This window comes from Arachis hypogaea, chromosome 10 (genome assembly GCF_003086295.3).
Source record: "Arachis hypogaea cultivar Tifrunner chromosome 10, arahy.Tifrunner.gnm2.J5K5, whole genome shotgun sequence".
In the NCBI taxonomy this organism is placed as follows: domain Eukaryota; kingdom Viridiplantae; phylum Streptophyta; class Magnoliopsida; order Fabales; family Fabaceae; genus Arachis; species Arachis hypogaea.
The window spans coordinates 3,893,106-3,914,909 of record NC_092045.1 but is presented as its reverse complement, the minus strand read 5'-3'; the positions used below and the strand labels follow the sequence as shown (position 1 = coordinate 3,914,909).

The following is a 21,804-nucleotide window of genomic DNA, read 5'->3' as shown; positions in this document are numbered from 1 at the left end:
TTTATGAAAGATAGAAAATTCAAACCCACAACCTCTTAATTGAGTATGAAGAAACTATGCCATTTGAGCTATAACTCATTAGTAGCTAAATATTTCTACTTTAAATAAAATCAAATCACAATATCATCCTTTAAAGCTTACAAACATACCAACAATAAAAGTGAAAAATATTTTAATGATGAAATGGGGCGAAGGATTAATCACCATTGAATTTGTAACGTTGAATCTTTCATGGAATTTAAACGGACAACTCGAATTTGGATACGATGATACCGTCGCTATCAGCATACAACCACTCTCCATCACGGATGAATGCACCTCCAACATAGATAGGGACATGTTTATCCCCAGTTCCTTTCTTGTTAGACTTGAGTGGATGAGAGGACAAAGCTCTCACACCAATGTCACATGCATTGATTTCATCCACATCCCTTATGCAACCATTGACCACAATCCCCGCCCAACCGTTGCTCTGAGCAAGTTGACCAAGGTTCCCTCCAACAAGGGCACACCTCATGCTCCCTCCACCATCAATCACAAGAACCCTCCCTTCTCCCTTTGTCTCAAGCATTGCCCTCACAATCACATTGTCTTCAAACACCTTTAGGGTCACAATTGGCCCTGAGAATCCCCTCGCTTGACCGTACACCTGGAACACTGGATGCAGCACCCTCAAATCACCACTTGTTATGTGTGTTGCATTTGTGTCACAGATTTCAGCCGTTGCCAAAGCAGCCATCTTAACTGTTAGAAACAAGAATTTATATATTATTAAATATAATCAAGTTGTCTTTATTTAAGTTGTGTAGAATAATATAATATAAAAAGATATTTATAGGTACTAAGAGAATCATAATAATAAAAACTTAATATTTTATAATAAATATTCAGTTATAGTAAATAATTCTAATTGATCCTAATTATATTCTAACATTAACACTAGTAATTCAACACACCTTAATTTGTTAGGTCAACCCATTTTGACTGTTCTAAGTGGATCAATTAACATGCATAAGAAGCAAAATTTCTAGTTGGTTCAAACAGAAACAGAGAATTATTATGAGCTGTTGATGAAATTGTGAAAGCATATGTAGAAAGCAGTAAATGAAATTAAAGCAGAAGATGCTTACCTTGTTGCTTCTTCAAGGTTTGAACAGAAGAGGTGGAAGAGGAAGAAGAGGAAGGTTGAATATAAATGAAAAGAACATGGTCACTTTTTGGGTCAGTGTGCATAAACTTCCAAAGATGACGTCAGCCATCCTTGATTGCTGTGCCATGCCACATCCATTTCATCTCAACCGCTATACATTACTTGTTAGTTGGGATATGATTACTTTCCTGGAAAATGCGTATCACTGTGGCGACATTATTTGCTCAATTGTTTTATGTGTATTTATTATTCTATAAAAGGAGCATGCGTATTGAAAGTTAGAAACTGAATTTAATATATAATAAAGAAAAAATAATTTAAAATTTTGAGTGTTAGAGCAATAAGATTATGGTGCAGTTGTAATTTGTAAACATAACATAACCTTACAAAATTTGTGGCGTTGAGCGAAAATTTGGTTTATTTGCTGCCAGGAATTTATGCGGCTGTAAGAAATCACCTAGTCACATAGAAATGGGACCACTACCTAAACATTTGTGAAGGGTGAGAATAGCAACAAATGAACTAATATGGGATATCAATAGTCAAACACACTCCTTTAAATTACATGATTCTCGCTTAGTCACTTTCTTAAACCTGTTTTGAGATTTAAGTTTCATTTTGGTATCTAAGATTTGTAAATTATATTGATTTAATTTTTGAGATTCTAATTGTTATAATTTGCTCACTCAAATTTAAAAAAATGTATTAAAATATTTTTTTGTAAATCTTTTATTATTAAAATTCAACACTGTTAGTGACCTATCATACTGGATATGTTAATCACAACCTGAATAAAAAGTCTAATTAACACTAATTTAATCATTGTCTCTCTTTTATAACTTAAATCAGAGAGAATGTTGTTTAGAGAATGTTGTTTCCAATCATTTTTTTTTAAATAATCTCGTTCTCATCTTTCTATTTTTTTTTTCATGATGAAACATTAATTTAGGGACCAAACGTTCCCCTCCGTTGGACCACCCGGCTTCCGCTTCTTCCACTTCAAGTTCCGACGACGATCATCAACAAAACTCTTCATCTGAAGCAAAAGATGAGATGGAGGTACCAAGAGTGGATAAGGACGACATTCAGTGCTATGTTAGAGGAGAGCCGGAAAGAATTGAAAATGGCTGAATTTGAGTCACACGTGAAGCTTGCACAATAATTCCATTCATGAAATAGTACATGCTGAGATGTATGCTTCTTTTTTCTATTGAAGCATCACAATTACCAAATACAATTTTCTTTCTAATGATTTTTTCATCACTCTGCTACATGTATAGAGAAAACGAATAAAATAGTTGGAGTAATAATTGTACATTTTTTATGTATCAATTTGAATGTTACGTTGTATATATGATTATTTTACGTGTGTCCTGGGATAGGCCGGGGTTGTTCTAGCCTCTTGGATTCTTCCCTTCTTGTGGCAGTGGCAGAAACGTAATAAGGAACAACAAATAATCCATGGATGAAGCATAGAACGCCTCCAATGGATAGCAGCCGATGGTTCAATATATTGCAAGATTGCTTTGATCTTGAGTTCGCTAATGTCCCTATTATCAGCATGGAGAATGCAACTGCTAATATCATCCTGCAACCAACAGAACACACAAAATTAGAAAATTAGAACACAACACATCCATGTACTAATTACTAAACTAAACTCCACTTTTGGAACATACCATGAGAAAATTAGAAAAGCCACGGCTAATTGTCTGTTGGCAGTGGCTTTTGTGTATTGATCTCTGCTCCACACACAAATGCAGCCACCAAGCAAGTTAGCAATTACATGAGCCAGGGCCAACAGAACTGTGGCTGCTAATCCTAGCTTGAAGGCTTCATAGCTTGGAACTCTACATTCAAATACTCCCACCTTCATGTGCTCTTCCTGTTTTCATTTCAAAAGGGTTTAAACAAAGCCTGTTCATCTCATCTATGTTCTTTCAAACATGTACTAGTATACTGTACTGTACCTTATTCTGAGCTATTTCTGCTTGAATTCCAAGTATGCCAGCTATAATATCCATGACCATCACAAGTATGCAGATGAGGAAGCCATAGTTCTTTGTCATGGTTTCCGGATACAAAGGTTATTGTCAGTTCAAGAGAAGAGAATGTGATAGCTCCTCAGTTTAATAGTGAACCTCTATTCTATATATCTTCTTTATATGAAAGGAATATCATATCATATATGACAGCAAAAACCAGTTAGGATGTTCAGGTGAAAGCTGATTTGTCCCTTACATATTATTACTTTATTCTTCTTTTGTCTTCCCTTTTCAATATTCCTTCCATGAAGGGCACGGTAAGCACAGTATCAGAAGCAAAAGAAGGGACATTTATATGTGCTTTGGAAGGAAGGCTACCAACAAGTATTCCTAAAGAACCTCTACTTTTACTTGGAACCAAAGTCTCTCTCTCTCTCTCTCGCTATCAGAGACAGGAAAGGAACACATTTGTAAATTTATATATTTAATTCAAGAGAAACATGATATAGATCCGTTGTATATGTTAAATGGCAGCTCCTCTTTTTCTTTCTTGATCACTTATAAGTGGTACAATACATTATACATTTCACTTATATCAGGAATGTAAGTACCTGGGGTCATTATCAAGAAGAGGATACAATTACATAAGGCATACAGAATAAGAGATCCTATTCTTTACTCAAAAGATGAATAAAACAAGTAGCAATTGTAACATTGGATTTTCGTAAAAAGAGCATTTTTGGATTTTCCTTACCTTAATAGTGATTCATAATGAAATGGAATTTCTACGATGTTCATATAGGGAGGTGATTATCCTTTCATAATGAATATGAGACATAGACATAAGTACATAACACACTTTCAAGTAGTTACATGTCTAAAATGAGCATATTGAAAAGAAGATTTTGAGATTATTGCTTCCCTTCTAACTAAAAGAGCCAATCAATCTTTTTCATTGTGTTCCCCCCAGCATGGTGCATGTATTAAATGGTGTTTTCTCCTTTTGTTTGGATGAATTACAGCTCCTAATAATTCAAGAGTGCCGATATCACCAAGGAATGTGGTTAATACATTTTCCTTTTTTTACTTTTCATGACTCAAAAGAGTTAAGTGAGTGACTAATGCTAATCGGTATTACTCAATTAAGTAATTAAAGAAGGAAAATGTCTCTGTACCAAAAAGAAAAGGAAATGTCTGAAGTATGCAAACTTTTTTCTTTTATAGACTTCAGGCTTTTATGTTAAGTTTGTTATCTTCTGAGAATTGTGAAAGTGAAACATAAAGTTTATTCATTATTTTATTATTTGATGTCCTAGTTTTCTTTTTCTACTAACAATTCAACCTCAATCTTATTTGATTGTTCAAAGATCAGAAGCCAATATATAGTCTTAATTGCTATAAAATTTCTTGCAGGTTGTTGAATAAGGCATTGTAGACTGATATTCTTAATTCATTATTAGGCTTTAAATTTAGGAATGTGTATCATGTGACATGTTAAATTGTAGAAAAGGACTTGCATATGAAGGAACTATGTAATTGGATTCCTTGATTGTTTACTTTCCTGTCAAATAATTTTGAAGGTTGAATCTTTATGAGAGAATAAGGAAAATAGGGACACAGAATGCATGAGGTTTTCTGATCTTTCTGGAAGACACTTCAGTGCAAACCACATCAAAAGGAAGTTCATGATCCAAAGGGAAGTAGTTCTCAACAGAGAACAAAACAAGGTTTGATCCAAGGAAGCAAAAAACAGCAAGAAAAACAACTAAGTTTCAATCCAAAACCAAAAGGGTTCATTGATTCCTAAGTTTCTGATTTTCATGCCCTGATTAACCATTCAAAACCTACTTGCATATTTGGTGAGAGACTAAAAACAAGATAGCCAACTCCAAATGATTTTCATCTATTCATTGCAAGAAAGAAAAAGAAGCAAAGTTTTTACTTGTATTACTTAATGTGGTGAAAATGTTATTATGGCTTCAGAATATAGTTCATCCACATCCAAATGTACTATTATGCAGTTACTGAACTTGAAGAAGATTCATGAAGGCAGATTATAGAAACAATATGTGGAACAACCTCAGCTAACTCCGAAAACACGTCACGGCAGATAGATTGTATCTTAAAAGTGCAGAACGTGCCAAGAACACTTGCTTCCTTTGAAGAGTATAGAAAAATGGTGAAGATTAAATCTGAAATACTACAGAAGAAGCATCCGCATTGCGCGGCCGATGGAAACGAGCTTCTAAGGTTCCATAGAACAACTATTGCTTGCTCTCTTGGCAAAAACAGTTGCCATAGCCTAGCACTTTAGAGCATTGTGGTGTGTGTAAAATTCTGAGGAATGGATTCTCCAACAACATAGAATTCCAAGGAGCATTAGGGGTTGAAACTAGTTCTACAAGTGGAAAAGCCTTTGATTCCACTGAGATTGAGATGCCATTCATAAGAAAATCTGTTATAGTGTGCAGAGTTATAGCAGGGATAGTTTTTAGTCCTGTTGGGGAAATTCAAGATTCATCAGGATTTGATTCATTGGCAGGAAAAATAAGTGGTAATTCATCAGATGTTGAAAAAATCTACATATTAAACCCGAAGCGTCTATAATTCAAATAGCATAATTTTTTCATTTTCATTTAAAGATATCGGTTCGAGTTTTATTTTTAATTTTAAAAAATAAAAAAAAACCAAAGCTTTGCTACCATGCTTTTTGGTAATCTACAAACAACAAACAATCAAAGTTGGAAGACTTTCGCCTAAATCAGTCAAAGTAATTTTATTTTATATTATTAATTATTTTTAAAATAAATGTATAATATTAAATATAATAAATATATAATTTTAGATGTTATATATATAAAAGTTAAATAAGATAATTTTAAATTATTATATTTTTAGTATTTTTATTTTTCTCTCTCCCTAAATTATCTATTTTATATAGGAAGTTTGGTTTTTCTAAAAATTTAAGACAGAAATTGTTTTATACCTGAAAATTTGAGAATTTCATGTATATAGAAAGTTGTAAACTTTTAAATTATTTCATTGCATTTTTTTTAATTTGGTAGTTTTTTTTAGATTATTATATACATAAAATAAAAAAAACAAGATTTAAGTTTTTTAATATTTATTTAAACAGATGAGTGTGTAAATAATTTGATCGATCTAAGTTGGTATATTCAATATTCATTCCGTATTTATTATTAGGAAAAGTATAGGGTACCAATATATTATCTGCCAATTTATTGTCAATAATAATTAATTATTATATTTTAAACACATGTATAAAGAGACACATCCATAAAATATATTTATAAAGACACTTTCATTAAATACAGCTATAAAAAAGATATTTTTATTAGACACATCCACAAAGACACTTCCATTAAATACAATTATAAATAAGAATCAGCAGAAATTGACAGATTATTATTTGTAATTTATAGCTTTTAAGTTTTAATATTAAAATATTACAACTTGGGGCCTTGTTTACGCGTATAAGGTGAACGGCTCTAGAAAGGTGCGAAAGGGCATGTATCCGTGTCTCTCTAAATTGTGTATTAATGGAATAATAATGAGGCAATTAAGGTGAGAATCTAGAATTAATAGTGGTAATCTTCTTAACTAAATAAATCTTCTGAGCTAGACTCGCGGCAAGACGCACGCAAATATAATCCTAATCCCTAAATCCCTTTCTTTAACTTTTCTTTTCATTTTTTTTTCTTCTCTTCTCCGTCTTTCCCTTCCAACGTTACGGCTCGGTATGTATCTTCTTCTCTTTTTTGCCTTTCTTACAAATAATTCATTCTTCAGATTCAATTTTTTTTCCCTATTACGATGCACTCTTCCTTAAACTGCATTGTTTCATTGTATTGGATCCATAATGTGACTCTTCAATTATTACTTTTCTTGCAATTATTCTTAGCTGCTCAAGAATGCTTAGCCAATTCTTCAATTAACAATTTATTTTGATGTTACTGTTTGAAGTATCCTTTAGAAATGGGAGAGCTTGTGATCCATACAAATCACAAGCTGAACTTTTTGTCATTTCTTCTATCACCGTAGATCCTCATTTCTCATTACTTATTGCAGATGATGCTGATGTTTCATTTTAAAAGGAACGTTCTTGATTTTTTTTTAGGGAGTTTTGCCCTTTTGATCAAAGATTTGGTAGCTACTGATTAGAAAATGCAGTGATTTATCCAATGGATAGTCATTTCCTTTTTCGTTAATTGTGTTGTTTGGAAATTACTTGATCTTTTCTTCCCACTGTATTTTCTGATGCATTGTGTTCATCCAAAGGTGCGATAAATTATAGGAATTAGTTTCAGCATTATCATTATGCATTTGAGTCATTTATGCTGATATTTGTGTAACTTTTAGGTTTTGCAATAAGCAACTCTCTCTGCTTTCAGTTTCAGCATCCGCTTCCTCTACGCCGATTACAAAATGAGTGAGTACTTTATGGCTTGATGTTCTGTTATCATGTTGATGTTGATGATGCAAATGGCATTTAGTCTTTTTTGTTGATGAAAGATTAGATTCTGACTTCTAAGAAACACATTTTGTGGAATTCAATGTTTCTGCATAGGTTCTGAATGGGATATCTGACTATCTTTTTAGTTACTCTCTTGTGTGTTTTCTCACTGTGTTTTTCCTCGGGAGGTTTTAATTTACATGGTAGGGATCTAGTGCTGAGCATTGTCGAGTCTAAGTGGTTGGTGTTATACTTTGTATTGCTGGCCCTTCCTAGCTTAAGCCGTTTTGTTTGTCAGGGAAGAAAATGCTATTTATGCACCCATAAAAATTGAACTGTTAACGGAAAACTTAGCCCCTCTACCTTTTATGGGAAGTAAAAATTATTTGCATGATAGTGTAGATAGAGGGAGAGGGTGGATGGATTGCATGATTGAATTCTCAAAAACTCATAATATTTCTTTCCACAATAATTTTAATTGAATCACAACCTGACTGGCATTTGTCTATCCTGTACAGACTCAGGCAGGCCAAAGAAGATTCCTCTAGAAGGCTTGGTACTTGAATCTATTATGTCTCCTCGTAGATCTCCATCTTTCCGGAGGCCAAAGGATGAACTAGGCAGTTGGTCGACGCTTGTCAAGAGGCATCGCTTCCTCTTGGTTGCCCTCAGTCTACTTGTTATCCTCTGCACCATTTATCTTTACTTTGCTATTACTTTAGGGGGAGGAGATTCCTGTTCTGGATTGAGTGGAGATGCAAAAGCTACTTGCCAAATGGAACATGTTAAGGATTTCATGGCCAGGCGTAAACTCAAGCTTCTTTGATATTGCGGACACAGTTATAAGGCATTCGTTTTTGATATTGCAACACAATTACAAGGCATTCTTTTTCCTGTGATAGCAGGTATAGATGAACCGAAGATTTGTATACATATTGTTATTTGTTAACCTCTGTTTGTGAAGCAAGATGTACAATACGTGTAGAAAGCAATTTTTTTTTTTTTTGATGCAATTATGTTAATGTTGGTTGCTTATTATTAGTGCATAAAATATAGATCTTTTAGCAGTGTACTGTAATAGCCAAATGAAGTTGAGCCTACCCAATGTTCATGATGGCTGATTCTAAACCTGATTTCTCATTCTATCTGATAAGGTCGGTTCATATTTCAGTAAGAGCCTTTATCATGTATCTAGTATTGTTGAGGAGGAAAACTTTGTATGATTCTTTCAATGCTGATACTAATCGATTGCTACTTTTACTTTTTTACTTGTGCTGATATCTATTTCCTGTGCCTAAACTGTGGTAATACTCTGATGCTAAACAATAGAACCTGCCAAGATTATTTGCAGAAATATTATTGCACACCCAAAATAAGATTTTGATCCTGCAGGGAAGTTGAAACTTGAAAGCCCTACACTTTCCTTAATACAACCTTAGGCAAGCGATTCAGGGGGTAAAAGGGCCTATTCTAGTATTGTTAGAATAGTTATCAAGGGTAGGGTAAGAACTAAGAATAGATGGGTGTTTTGACTATTGCAAATTTGCTTCAGCATTACCTAGGATTGTGTTCTACTTATTGAACATGCTGATAAATAATCTCTGCCTTTATGTGAATTAAAACAGATATAATACTGGTTAATACCTTTTTTTTCCCTCTTTAAAATCATGACTATAATCTCATGAAAGACGAGTATGTACTGGATAAGACCATTAGGGTGGCTAAAAGTTGGCCACAATTAGGGAGGATAAGACAACTGGCCTGGAATTAATGTATAAGCTGTGTTATTGATTAAATATTATCATCATGAGTTCTACACTTGTTGTCACTTCAAAAAAAAAAAAAAATCAAATATGAATAATAAAGCTGATCACATAATCACATCATAAAATCATGTAAACTCTGAAATTTATATAAGAGTTCATTCCAAAATTAAACATAGCAATGAATTATAGCTACAAAGAAGAGTCCTAGATTGGTAAGGGAGGAATCCCTGTTATATGGTGCCACGCAGCTTCTTGTGTTCCATTAAACTACAAAGAGGAACCAATTCCATCCAATCCAAAGCCAAACACATGTACCTATCACCCCGCAGCAGCCGTTGATATTCCTGTCCAATTTATTTTCCTATTGCATTTGCATCTGCTCAAAGTTACAGCTCAACACAATACTTATTAAAAAAATAATAAAATATAGTCCTGTGTGTTCATTATCGATCTCCCACCAACCCTAATTAGTCACAGACAAATCCAAATTATTTGACCCGGTATAATTCACTCTAGTTCAATTGACTTTATATAAAAATTGGCTATTTAGTTTTTGATAACGTTTATGTTATCTATGTTCAATAGAATGATAAGCTACTATTATAAATTGTGAACAATTTTTTTAAAAAAAATTTAATTGTAAATGTTTCTTTAATTTTGTTTATACTCTTTTTTATATATATTGATTTACATATATTGACAAGTCTAATATATCATTGAAAACATAAAAAAATACCTTAAACCTTTTATTTACTTTTACATTGGTCCCATTTGTATTCTCTTCTTAAAAATAATCCTTGCATTATGAAATAAATTTGTAAATAAAACACATTATATGAAAATGATTTTGCCATTTTGGAAGAAAATCTTACAATAAAAACTGAAAAGCCATTTTAACAAATAACACAATTTGAGAATTCAGAGAAAAGAATGATTAAAGTGAGCCCAAGGCAGTATCGGGCCGGAAAAAGTGTACTAGAAAGGCAGCGAACCCAACAAATTGAGAATTGAAATTGAGAGCCAGAGGGAGCGAGTGAGTCCTCTGCTGAGTCCTGACCTGAGTTACGGTGTTCGTTCTTTCTTTCTTTCTTTCGTTCTTTCTTTCTTTCATTTCCATCTGAGAGAGAGAGAGAGAGATACACACACACACCCAACTGCGAAGGAACGAGAGACAACCCCAATAATGTCGAAGAAGAAAGTTAGCGGCAACACCATGACTCTCAAGGACTTCCATGGCGGTTCTATTCCCTCTGATCTTCCTCTCCCTTCCGCACCCTCCCTGTAACTACTCCTTACCCTCGCTTTTCTTTTTTCAAATTTATATTCTTTTCTCAAATGGGTGTTCTTTTCTGCTTCCTTACCAATCATTCGTCTCACGATTCGAGATCTATGCTTTCTCCTACTTTTTATCTTTCAAAAAATTAATTTTTGCCTTTTTTTTATTATATTTATTTATGGCAGAAACATGAGACCTTCAGATCGTTCAGGGTATGAGCGAACTTCATCTTGGGGAAACCGTTCTCGACCGCACACGCTACCACCCACGAAGCCTTTCGATGAAAAGACCCCATTTTTCACTCATTCTGCTCATAGTATTGGTAGGAATTTCGATGAGGATGAGCGCAAGCCCTTGGATGCTGTCTCAGCTCCACGAAGAACCGTCACTGCACACAACAGTTCAACAACGACCACAACAAGTGCTTGGTCTTCTCCTAATGCTGTTTCCAAGTTGGTTCATGCCAGTGCCCTTGACAAGGTCATGAGTTCTGCTGCCACGTGGCAATCCAATGGCCCTCGTGTTCATGTGAATGGTGATGATGGTGAGAAGGAGCATTATAGTGATGCAGTGCTGGCAAGGCATGCTGATAGGGTTTTATCCATTGATGATGATCAGGTGAGTGGTGGAGGTGGTGGAAGGAATGAGTTTGTGGGTTCCAAATACTCTGATGTAAGGCCAAGAAGTGTGGCTTCAGTTCATCATGATGCCGACGGGGTTCAGGTGCCGCGAAGCTTTACCAAACTCGGTGCCTCTGAGTTGCAGCACCCCATGCCTTCTGAAGTATCTGAGCGACCTAAGTTGAAGTTGTTGCCGAGAGCAAAGGCATCTGAAAGCTTGGAACCTTCTTATCCGGATCATGGGCAGGTGTTTATTCATGTTCAACTTAGTTGGTTTTTATTGGCTTCTTGATAGGGATATTGGTTTGTTAATGATTCTAGCCTTTGTTGAAATTTGTAATCAGGTGCATGGCCAAGGCAATTCCGCGAAACCTGTCTTTGATGGAACTGGGAATGGTAAGGAGGCAGGACAACGCCCGAAGCTGAATCTGAAGCCTCGCTCACAGCTCCTTGAGCATCACCTGGAAGGAAACACTGAAAGAGAGAGGTTAGTTGCATAAGTTAGTGTGATTGAGTTAGGAAATTAACTGTTTGGATTGAGTTAGTCTTTACCGGCTTTTGATTGAGTGAGCATTGCTGTCATTTGATTTTAAAATTTGAAAATGATTTGGGTTTTAATATTTGGCAAAGTTTTCATGATCTCTCCTGAATTAAATAACTCAGGATCTATTTGCTTAAACATATAAGTCTTCAGTTTATTTTGGTTCGTATACCTAAGGCTCATATCTGGCTGCATTTGGAACCCTAAGATGCCTCTTGTGCTTTATAAATCAACATAGAATACATGTTGAATGCAATCATGGAGCACTTGTTTGAGTATGAAAGATTTGATGGGATTCATTAACTGAAAATAAATAATGAGGTGATGAAATAACTCAGTAGTGTAGCCATTATATTGATTAGTTTATTTGGTAGGCACAGATCTTGTTAGTGCAATGAATCAGAGTCATGTACTCATGTTATATGCCCAATTTTGATAATATAAAAGCTTTGGTTTTGTTCATTCCCTATATAAAAGCCTTTGCTCAATGATAAGGCCGCTTTGGCCTATGCTGATCTATTAATGGAAGTAACCTCTCTGCTAATGGGATTAGGGGTGTGCACACTAATGGTTTTATCCTGAAAACTTATTTACTTAAAGGGAAAAGAGAATGGTTATATGACTTATATCCAAAAGAAAAGATGTGGTGGGTACTATACTGACCTTCACATGTGAGACAACAATACAAACCATGATATATTGGGACAATCAATCTTAAAGTTTAGTGAAGTCAAACAAATATAAGCAGAAATCTTCATTTTAACTTTACCCGTTTAACATGCATGACTTGTTTTGGTTCTGTGTGAAAGCAGCGAAAGAAGAAATCTGTAGAAAGATTTGGCACTACTGACTAAATTATTTGTTTACCCTTAGAAATTACAATATTAGTGAACTCTTGGGAGAACAATCTACTTCTCCTTCTAGTGCTTGTGCTATAAGCCAATAAGCTATTGTGTGGCTTAATATATGTTTAATATTGTGGCAAGAGAAACCACTGATGTTTTATACTTCTTCTTATGCTTACATACACATAGCTCAACTCTTATAAATACAAAATACCGACCACTGTTACAAAATTACCTATGATAAGATAAGAGACTTCAGGTAGTTAATTTTTTTTTCTTGTGTGTGTAATTAATTTTGGGTTGTTCATCCAATGTTATGTGGTATACGTGATAGTTTGGGAGTACAATGTGAATTTTACTTGAAGGGGTCTTACTTCCATTCTTGTTTAACTTAAAAGCTCATACAAAGGAATTACCATGTTGAACTTTGTGAAATAGTACTATTTCACCTTTTCAATACTTTTAATGCTCAATTGAAACAGTATGGAATACTTTCAGCTAGTTTATTTGCTTATTTATTCATGGGCTTCTTCTCTAATAATGGAACATCTGATGCAAATATTCAGGAATGCTTTATTTGGTGGTGCCCGTCCAAGAGAACTGGTAAGTTGTTTCATTTATTTATTTCCTGCATTCCAGTTAGAATTCAAATGTATCATGTGCTGCCAATCATTACAAAAGATTTTTCTCCACTTCATTCATGCTTTTAGCTTGATAGCGTATCTGATTGTTTCCTCAGGTTCTGAAGGAGCGAGGGGTTGATGACGTTGTGATCAACAATTTGGATGTGGGGGTTGAGCATTCAAATAGGTATTGACTTTGGCTCCTTTCTCTATGTACAATTCAGCTATCTTCATGGTAGTTAAACTTGAATTCAACTATTACTAATATATTGTGTTGTCCAAAGGACTGAACATCCTACTCCAAGGACCAAGAAACTTCCCGATCGCTATGTGGAAAAAAATGAGGGTGCTCCAGCTCCTTATGATCGATGGACTGGCAAAAAACCTGAGAGGAAAGAACAAAGGGTAGAGGCTGAGAGAGTTAATTCACAGGCACAGAGGAGGAATTGGCGCAGTGATAACCGGCGAAATGTGCAAGAGGTAGACAAGCAGCAGGTTGCGGAGAGACCACCTTCACCAAAGACATGGCGTAAACCGGCAGAGGAGCCAAAATCATCTGCGGAAACTGGCAGTATGAGCCACGGTAAAGCAGCTTCAGCGGTTGATCTTGCACAAGCATTCTCAAGATCAGTATCAGATCCAAGAGTAAATGATAGGTTCTCTGGCCAAAGGGGTTCGAACAATGGCCGGACACAAGTTCCCTTTTCACGGCTTGTTGGTCCTACTCCTACCCCGAGACCTCAGATCAATGGTTATTAAGTGCCTTGGTTGTTTGGTGGAAATTTGGAAGACACAAGCATTGTTTTCTCCTCATTCACAAACATGAGGGAAAGAATGGAACCGCTTGCTTCAAACTTGCAATGGCACTAGTTAGTAGTTACAGTAACCTTTGTTTTACTTTCATTTTCTATCATTTGCTTCCCAAGAAACTATCGTCTCTCCTTTGCCTATAAGAAATTGAGGAGGAGGAAGAGGAAGCAAGCAATGAAACCATGATTATATCAGGCATTGATATAGAATTGTTGGTTTGAGTTTCACCAGCTTGCTCTTTTCTTGGGATTTGGGTGATGATATGGATGTCATGATTAGGGACTTAAAATTTCAAACAAAATTTCTCATTGCTAGTTTTTCTGCAGTTGAGTACTAATTAAGTAATATATATTCCTATGATCAACCTTATTTTATGGCAGCTGATGGAGTAGGTGGGTTTGCACTTTTTGAAATATGCTTGTCATGAAATAAAAAAGAATGAAGATAAGTACGAACCATCTTTTATTGTCATAAGAAAATATGCCATATCATTCATTAATATACCGAGAATATTAATTAGAGTACATGTATGGTGTTACTCAAAAGTTGAGTGGAGTGGTGAGGGTGTTAGCATCATCATAGTGACAATAATGATATTAGAGACAGGTGTGATTTCAATAGCCATGACCCACGTGAGGTTATTATTGTCATTTATTACGTTAAAAAAGGTTATTAAGCTATAAATATTCGGTAAAATAAGTATTTCTATAATAAAATATTCATAGTAAATTAAGATTTTAAACATACTTTAATCTAATGCCAAACAATGCCAAACAAATAAACACAGTATTCAAATTATTACACATATAATTGACCATTATTAGTGTTCTAGTTTTCTACCAAAATTACCATACAAGTCAATACCAATTCGTCAATGTGATTTGATATTGAACCTGGTTTCACGAAAAAAAAAAAATCAAAATTTTTAACATTCTTTTGGTAGTGGGATCCATTGTCCCCTGAAATAATCAAGCAAGCCAAACTGCTAAAAGGAAAAAAAAAAAAATCGGTGGCATGAGTAACGGCAAAAAGTGAGGTGCAATGCTATTTCAGTCAAAGTAAATACATTGGTCAGATTCAATTATGATTTACTATGATAATTAATTATTATTAATAACCACGAGTAATGAGCATAGTCACACTCAACCAATACGTCTCTTTTTTTATTTAATTTGTGGCTAGAAAATCAATGAAAGGATATACTAATTACTGTTAGATATTTATATATGGTACTTAGACATAATGAATATGACTCGTTCAATTCATACAAGAAAAGGTCTAATTCTGTTTCTAGCAAGTTTGAAATTAAAATTGAAATTCAAGTCTTTTAATATGAAGATTTGTTGTGTTAAGGAATTTGGCAAATGTAGAGAGAAAGTGTATACATGTTTTTCCTAGTATCCACCAACATCATTCTTCTCTTTCTACAGTAACTGATGATCCTTTTTACATACATGTTCCCACCAAGTTTCCTTTTCTGATCATATTATATTATAGCCTTTCATCATTTATACAGATCCCATTTTCATTTTCAATCCCCCACAAATTTATTTCAATTCTCATCACCACTTGCATGCTTAGCTTCTTTGAAATAACTAATCACTTTAGCCTGTGGGACAAACATGGAGTTGGAAGCTTGCTGTGATGTTGAAGTTGATATCAATGGAGAGAAAATTTTTATGATAAACAAGGTGATTTGAAGCTCTTCTTTTTCTCTATATTATTACTACTATTTTAGTATTTTTGCATGCCTAGTAGACACTCTTATAGCATTACATTGCATCATGTCATCTAATTATGGATTCCACAAAGTGCAGAATACCAATAATTCCCCTTTTATCAAGCATGAAACTCCATGATCATCAGCACACTCATTCACTTGTACCATTTCTTCTAATGAACTATTTAACTAATTAGTTCCATGATGGGTTAGTTAGAAGATAGTGTCCTCTAATCATGTTGATGTATGTAAGAAGTATCTTATTCTCTTCTTTAGTGTAATGTGATACTTTAATTAATAGTTATTTGTTGCTTTCACACTCGGGATATCTTTACTTTCTTCATAAATTACTGCAGAATATTCTTACAACTTTGTGCCGTAAATTTAGCAACTTATTTGGCAATCTGGTTGGAGAAAAAGTGAGACTCAAAGTTATATTCAAAGACTTCCCGGGAGGTTCACATGGTTTTGAGCTCGTGGCGCGGCTCTGCTATTGTTATAGCACTAGCAGTAGCATGAGCATGGAGCTATTATCTCCAACAAATGTAGCAATTCTATGTTCTGCTGCTGATTTCTTGGAGATTGAATCTATGGAAGCACCAAGCTTGAAGCCTCATGTTGAGAAATTTCTTCAAGGGATTCGGTTCTGGACTTGGTGTGAGCTTATTGAAGCATTGAAACAATGCCAAGGCCTATTCTGTTCCAAGAGTTATTCATATTCAGCAATTGTTGAAAGGATGATTGTGGATCAATTGATAGAGAGGGTTGCTTTTCCAAGAATTATTGCAAGTCCATTTGCATGTTCTTCTGATAGATCCAGCTTCCAATTTTCCTGTGATAGTAGCAGCATCAATAATAGTAACTGCTCTTCTGTTGATTCATCATCATGGTGGTTTGAAGATCTTGTGTTCTTGAAGATTGGTTTGGTGGACAAGGTCATAAGGGCAATGATATCTCATGATTTTGATCATGCCATTGTTTCAAAGTTTCTATTCTACTATCACAAATCAAATTCTCTTGGTGATGCTGCAGAAGCAGAGAAGATTGAGACAACAAAGGTTGTGATCAATCTTCTTTCCATGCTCCAAGTTCGGTCAATTCCATGCAAGGATTTATTCGATCTTAATCGAGTTGCAACTAGCTTGAAGATAAGCAGATGCTGCAGAAATGAGATAGAAAAACTCATAGGTGCTCTGCTGGATCAAGCAACAATTGATTATCTGATTCTTCCATCTCCAAATGGAATGAATCATGCATATGATGTTGATTTTGTCCTAAGGGTGATGCATACATTCTTCTTTGGAGGTAGTGCCGAGTTAACTTCCAATAATCGGCTTAAGAGAGTTGTGAAAATGTTGCATTTGTTCCTACTGGAAGTTGCTCCTGATCCCCATCTCAAACCTTGTGAATTTGAAGCATTGATTAGAGTGGTTCCAGATGCTGCAAGGGAATCTCATGATCAATTATACATTGCCATGGATATTTATCTAAAGGTACTTTAGTTTTTGCTTGAATTGTGTTCATTAAGATGTTGTTCCTGGTTGAATTCACTTTGATGCTTTTGCTGATACAATCCATAGGTTCATGCAGGAATAAGTGATCATGAAAAGATGAGAATATGTTCCACATTGAAGCATGAAAAGTTGTCAGCTGAAGCTGTGAGACATCTTAGTAGAAATCTGGCGTTTCCTTCAGAAACAAAACCAAGATTAAACATAAATAGACAAAGCCGAATGAAAAGCCTGCTACAGGAAAATGATCACTTGAAAAGCTTCGTTGACTCCATGTTTCTCAAAAGCTTCAAGAACATTATCATTGATGTGAAAGAGGATGCTGAAAAGAGAACAATATTGTATGATGGTGATGAAGAAATACATAATAGTGGGACCCAAATGACAAGTCTAAAGAAGACAGGGAATCATAATTTGAGTTTGAGCAATGCTGCTGTTTATTACTTGCCAAAATTCTGTTCATAAGATTAGCTTAATTTCTTATATGACACTCAAGTATATATTTTCAATTCATTATTCATGTATAATAGTTTTGATATACGATATTATTTATTAAGAGTTGTTTGCTTGCTTGTTGTGTTTAAATGAGTATGCATAGTTCTAAATTAAAGGTGACAGCATCAAGTGATTGTTTGCTACTTTTTCTTCTTGTATACAATAAATGACACAAAGACAGAGAAATTTTTTACTTGGATGCAAAGCAATGCATTCATCATAAGTCTTGTGAAGTAGCCTTAGCTTGTTATTGTCCCCCAACTCGATAGGTTAAAGACTAATCTCTCGCGGATCTGAACTCCATTTACAGGTCTGCCGCTGGCCAATGGATTGCTGCATGCACAAGGCAGGAATCGAAACCCCGACATTTCCTTAAGCGGACGAGTGAGCTGAGCACTCGACCAAGTCAAGTTTGTTAGATTAGAATTTTGTCACAAAAAACTATTCACATAATGGGCCATATTTTTATTGAAACAGGTTAAAGCCCATGGACATTTGTTCATTTCATAGGACTAACCTTACAATTGGGTGGGCCGCCAAACTTTTGGGCTGCTTGTTATTTTGCATGTTACTTGAAGGATATAATCATTTGTGCCCCGAAATAGAAGAATCCAGACCAAAAAAAAACAAAAAAAAAAATAGAATCGGTGATGTGAGATGTAAGTCAGTTGTTGAATTTGTTCCTGAAATACGACCTTGAATGGATTTGGCATGCAGCGATGGTAATTGATGATGATGAAGATTGCAAACGCTCAAGAGGAGTTATTGTGATTAGCTGGATGAATTGAATTTGTATCTAACTCTTCTTTGTTTCTGCTTATCTCTAAGAGATGCCAATGAATGCAAGCTAGAAAATGAATATCCACCGGTTGCTATAGTTCAAAATATTGGCTGCCACTGTTGAAACAACATATTTATCTTGAGAGCTTGAATTCGATACTTCTAAGTGAGAATGAAGAGATTATACTATTTGAACTATAGTTGGTCGGCAAAAAATAATTTTTTTTTAACAATAAAAGATATACTTTTTTTTTAACAAAAAAAAAGCTCAACACATTAAAGTGGAGCAACAAACAAACAGACACAAAATAAAACCAAACGCAACCGTTATTAATCTCTTGTTATCTCCGATATAGCCATCAACAACCAAGATGATCAATACCAATCCACTCTTTGTAGCTTAAAAACGTCCTTCTTTGAATAACCTCAACACCTACTTCTTTATTGTTGAAAATTCTGTCATTATGTTCCAACCAGATGTTCCAAATCACTGCAAAAAACCTAGTCAGCCACATTTTTTGCTCATCTTTTCGATTAGGCATGCCAGTCCAACTCTCAAACAGACCTTTAATGGTTCCTGGGACAGCCGAAACTCTATGAAAACACCTCAACCACGCGCACCACACCTGCCACGTAAACTCACATAACAGAAACAAATGATGAACAAATTATATCTCCTTTTTACACAAGACACATATATTATCACTTTGGTGAATAATGCCTAATCTATTCAACCTCTCTTTAGTATTCACCCTACCGACTAGAACAAACCATCCAAAAAGCTCAATTCTCGGAGGTACCAACCCTTTCCAGATCGAACTAGTGAAACTATAACTCGTAATCTCTTCCGAAAGAATCTCTGATTGCAGCACCTGCACAAAAGAGTTAGTAGAAAAAACGCCTTTATTATCAAATTTCCACACAAGATTATCCTCTCTACCAGTTGCTAGTTTCACTGGCCTTAACCTATCATGAAGTTGATGAATAAGGTCCAACTCCCATTGGAACAAATGAAAATTATAAATCCACTCTAACCCATCCTAAAACTCACAGTCCCCTATCACAGATCCTTGTTGGTTTGAAATAGAGAAGAGTCTTGAAAAACTCGCTTTCAGAAGACCACCTTGAACCCAATTATCCTCCCAAAATAGAGTTCTTCTTTCATTTCCTACTTCCATTGTTAGCCCACTAATAATTTTGTCCTTCACATGTTGTTCTTTTATATTCAACTAAGAGATGTCTTTCCACAGGCCACCCTTTATCGATGAATCCTGATTTGATAGCATTACATTAGGGTTCAAATTGTTACATGAACAAACAATCTTTTTTCACAACGGAAAGTCCTCCCTAGAAAAACACCACCACCACTTAAACAGAAGCGTTGTGTTCTTGAGCACTGCATCTCCAACTCCCAAACCCCCAACCTCTTTTGGGGCCTGAACCACTTTCCACTTTACTAGAGGTATACCATAGTTACCATCCTCCTTACACCACATAAACCTTTTCTGTAATGCAATCAACTTATCAGCGACCGCCTTTGGCATCTTATACAGGCTAAGGTAATAGATCGACAGGCTATTCAACACTGATTTAATGAGAACTAGCTTACCTGCTTTGTTTAGAACCTTCGCTTTCCATAAGTTGAGTTTCTCTTCCACCTTATCTATGATCAGTTTCCACGTCTTCACCAAACGCGGATTTGCACCTAAAAAAATTCTGAGGTATCTAATAGGTAATACCGCTTGCTTGCACCCCAATAAGCCACACACTTGCTCCACCCACTCCTGCTCACAATTAACTGAGATCAGATGCGACTTATCAAAGTTGATACTCAGACCCGACATCAGTTCAAAACAACGCAACAACCTCTTGTAATTCACAATTGTCTCTGTCTCCGGAGGGCAAAACAAGATAGTATCATTCGCGAATTGGAGATGTGACAGTTCAATATGATCTTTTCTAACCAGTAACGGAGCAATGCGTCCAATTCTTACAGCTTCTCCCAACATCCTATGCAACACATCGACCACAAGAACAAACAGGAGAGGAGACAGTCGATCTCCTTGTCTTAGCCCCCTCTCCATTTTGAACTGCTTGGTTGGTGATCCATTAACCAAGACTGACATAGTGGCTGTACTGACACACTCCTTCATCCAATTCCTCCATCTTTGTCCGAACCTCATCTTCCGTAACACAATATCCACAAAACTCCATCTGACTCTATCATATTCTTTTTGAAAATCTAGCTTTATAATTGCCGCCTTCTTTCTACGCATCTTAAGCTATTGAACCGTCTCACATGCAATGAGGGCGCCATCATGAATTTTTCTACCCTTCACAAATGCACTTTGTGTCTCTCCTACCAAACCTGGCATAACTGTTCTCATTCTTTTCACCAAGATCTTCGAAATCACCTTATACACACACCCCACCATACTAATCGGCCTAAAGTCCTTAATCTCCTTAGCACCCACAAACTTCGGAGCTAGCGTCACCTACGTGACGTTCGCATTAGTCGGTAGCTTCGTACTTTGGAAGAACTCCAACACCGCTATCGTGAACTCCTGCCCAATCTCCTCCCAGCATTGTTTGATGAAGTTCATATTGTACCCATCACTACCTAGGGCTTTAGAAGATTCACAATCCTAAACTGCCTCCCGAATTTTCTCAACAGACGGCATAACCTCCAATGCTTCAGCCTCAGCTCCATCAATCTGTCTCACCAAACCATCTCGAAAACCAATCTTCAGAGCATAATCTTGGTGATATAGGTCCTTATAAAACCCTCTAATTGCAACCTTAATTCTTGTCTGATTTCCCACTAGCCGTCCATGAACCATAAGAGCGTCAATCTTGTTATTCCGTCTTCTCGCCGAGGCAATATTATGAAAGTATCTAGTATTTTTATCCATGTTATTAGCATGCTGAGACCTAGACATTTGCTTCCAGTGGAGCTCATTTCTAACATACCACTTCTCACAAAAGCTCACCAACGCCTTCCTTCTAGCTTCTGTCGTACCATCATAACTGCCATCACTAACCAGATTGTCAAGCCTCAGAATCTCCTCCTCAAACATCCCCAGTCTCCTATCCATATCTCCAAAATTATCCTTGTGCCATTTTCGCAGAGGTACCGTCAAAGCCTTCAACTTACATATGAGCTGAGCATTCCCCAAATTTCGCCATTCATTTTTAACCATCCTCAGAA

At 35.6% G+C, this 21,804-nt stretch overlaps 5 protein-coding genes and 1 long non-coding RNA gene across 8 annotated transcripts; 3 read left to right on the top strand and 3 right to left on the bottom strand.

The window, feature by feature from the left end:
- Positions 1 to 62: 62 nt before the first annotated feature.
- Positions 63 to 1,686, bottom strand: LOC112714732 (putative 4-hydroxy-4-methyl-2-oxoglutarate aldolase 3). 2 transcript variants are annotated; one of them, XM_025766388.2, is made up of 2 exons: positions 1,131 to 1,686; positions 63 to 744 (listed from the first exon to the last, which is right to left on the bottom strand). In XM_025766388.2, the coding sequence occupies exons 1-2, from the start codon at positions 1,231 to 1,233 to the stop codon at positions 239 to 241; spliced, it is 609 nt and encodes a 202-aa protein (XP_025622173.1). In that variant the 5' UTR covers positions 1,234 to 1,686; the 3' UTR covers positions 63 to 238. The 2 variants fall into 2 exon arrangements, with proteins under 2 accessions (XP_025622173.1, XP_025622174.1); XM_025766389.3 differs by having other exon boundaries at positions 957 to 1,282.
- A 200-nt stretch (positions 1,687 to 1,886) lies between these two features.
- LOC140175794 (uncharacterized) lies at positions 1,887 to 3,866 on the top strand. Its single transcript, XR_011866392.1, has 2 exons — positions 1,887 to 2,342; positions 2,533 to 3,866. It is a non-coding gene; the product is annotated as an uncharacterized lncRNA (long non-coding RNA).
- On the bottom strand, positions 2,283 to 3,569 carry LOC112714731 (protein DESIGUAL 2). Its single transcript, XM_025766387.3, has 3 exons — positions 3,121 to 3,569; positions 2,830 to 3,035; positions 2,283 to 2,738 (listed from the first exon to the last, which is right to left on the bottom strand). The coding sequence occupies exons 1-3, from the start codon at positions 3,217 to 3,219 to the stop codon at positions 2,513 to 2,515; spliced, it is 531 nt and encodes a 176-aa protein (XP_025622172.1). The 5' UTR covers positions 3,220 to 3,569; the 3' UTR covers positions 2,283 to 2,512.
- A 6,360-nt stretch (positions 3,867 to 10,226) lies between the features above and the next one.
- Positions 10,227 to 14,454, top strand: LOC112714728 (uncharacterized). Its single transcript, XM_025766386.3, has 6 exons — positions 10,227 to 10,656; positions 10,837 to 11,518; positions 11,616 to 11,758; positions 13,224 to 13,260; positions 13,397 to 13,467; positions 13,565 to 14,454. Exons 1-6 carry the CDS (start codon positions 10,559 to 10,561, stop codon positions 14,037 to 14,039), a joined length of 1,506 nt encoding a protein of 501 aa, XP_025622171.1. The 5' UTR covers positions 10,227 to 10,558; the 3' UTR covers positions 14,040 to 14,454.
- A 909-nt stretch (positions 14,455 to 15,363) lies between these two features.
- Positions 15,364 to 18,009, top strand: LOC112714727 (BTB/POZ domain-containing protein At3g22104). 2 transcript variants are annotated; one of them, XM_025766385.3, is made up of 3 exons: positions 15,364 to 15,781; positions 16,167 to 17,303; positions 17,401 to 18,009. In XM_025766385.3, the coding sequence occupies exons 1-3, from the start codon at positions 15,713 to 15,715 to the stop codon at positions 17,404 to 17,406; spliced, it is 1,212 nt and encodes a 403-aa protein (XP_025622170.1). In that variant the 5' UTR covers positions 15,364 to 15,712; the 3' UTR covers positions 17,407 to 18,009. The 2 variants fall into 2 exon arrangements, with proteins under 2 accessions (XP_025622170.1, XP_025622169.1); XM_025766384.3 differs by having other exon boundaries at positions 17,391 to 18,009.
- Positions 18,010 to 21,241: 3,232 nt separating this feature from the next.
- On the bottom strand, positions 21,242 to 21,796 carry LOC112717187 (uncharacterized). The gene has a single exon (XM_025769287.1). It carries the CDS (start codon positions 21,794 to 21,796, stop codon positions 21,242 to 21,244), a length of 555 nt encoding a protein of 184 aa, XP_025625072.1.
- Positions 21,797 to 21,804: the final 8 nt, after the last annotated feature.

What these genes read in the sequence shown, in the direction of transcription:
- LOC112714728 (XM_025766386.3), top strand. Translation starts at nt 10,559, where the DNA reads ATGTCGAAGAAGAAAGTTAGCGGCAACACCATGACTCTCAAGGACTTC. An exon ending in CTTATCCGGATCATGGGCAG is followed by an intron (nt 11,519 to 11,615) that starts GTGTTTATTCAT and finishes ATTTGTAATCAG; the next exon opens with GTGCATGGCCAAGGCAATTC. An exon ending in GGGGTTGAGCATTCAAATAG is followed by an intron (nt 13,468 to 13,564) that starts GTATTGACTTTG and finishes TGTTGTCCAAAG; the next exon opens with GACTGAACATCCTACTCCAA.
- LOC112714731 (XM_025766387.3), bottom strand. Translation starts at nt 3,219, where the DNA reads ATGACAAAGAACTATGGCTTCCTCATCTGCATACTTGTGATGGTCATG. An exon ending in CAGAAATAGCTCAGAATAAG is followed by an intron (nt 3,036 to 3,120) that starts GTACAGTACAGT and finishes AAATGAAAACAG; the next exon opens with GAAGAGCACATGAAGGTGGG. An exon ending in GCTTTTCTAATTTTCTCATG is followed by an intron (nt 2,739 to 2,829) that starts GTATGTTCCAAA and finishes TGTTGGTTGCAG; the next exon opens with GATGATATTAGCAGTTGCAT.
- LOC112714727 (XM_025766384.3), top strand. Translation starts at nt 15,713, where the DNA reads ATGGAGTTGGAAGCTTGCTGTGATGTTGAAGTTGATATCAATGGAGAG. An exon ending in AAATTTTTATGATAAACAAG is followed by an intron (nt 15,782 to 16,166) that starts GTGATTTGAAGC and finishes AAATTACTGCAG; the next exon opens with AATATTCTTACAACTTTGTG. An exon ending in CCATGGATATTTATCTAAAG is followed by an intron (nt 17,304 to 17,390) that starts GTACTTTAGTTT and finishes TACAATCCATAG; the next exon opens with GTTCATGCAGGAATAAGTGA.
- LOC112717187 (XM_025769287.1), bottom strand. Translation starts at nt 21,796, where the DNA reads ATGGTTAAAAATGAATGGCGAAATTTGGGGAATGCTCAGCTCATATGT.
- LOC112714732 (XM_025766388.2), bottom strand. Translation starts at nt 1,233, where the DNA reads ATGCACACTGACCCAAAAAGTGACCATGTTCTTTTCATTTATATTCAA. An exon ending in AACCTTGAAGAAGCAACAAG is followed by an intron (nt 745 to 1,130) that starts GTAAGCATCTTC and finishes TGTTTCTAACAG; the next exon opens with TTAAGATGGCTGCTTTGGCA.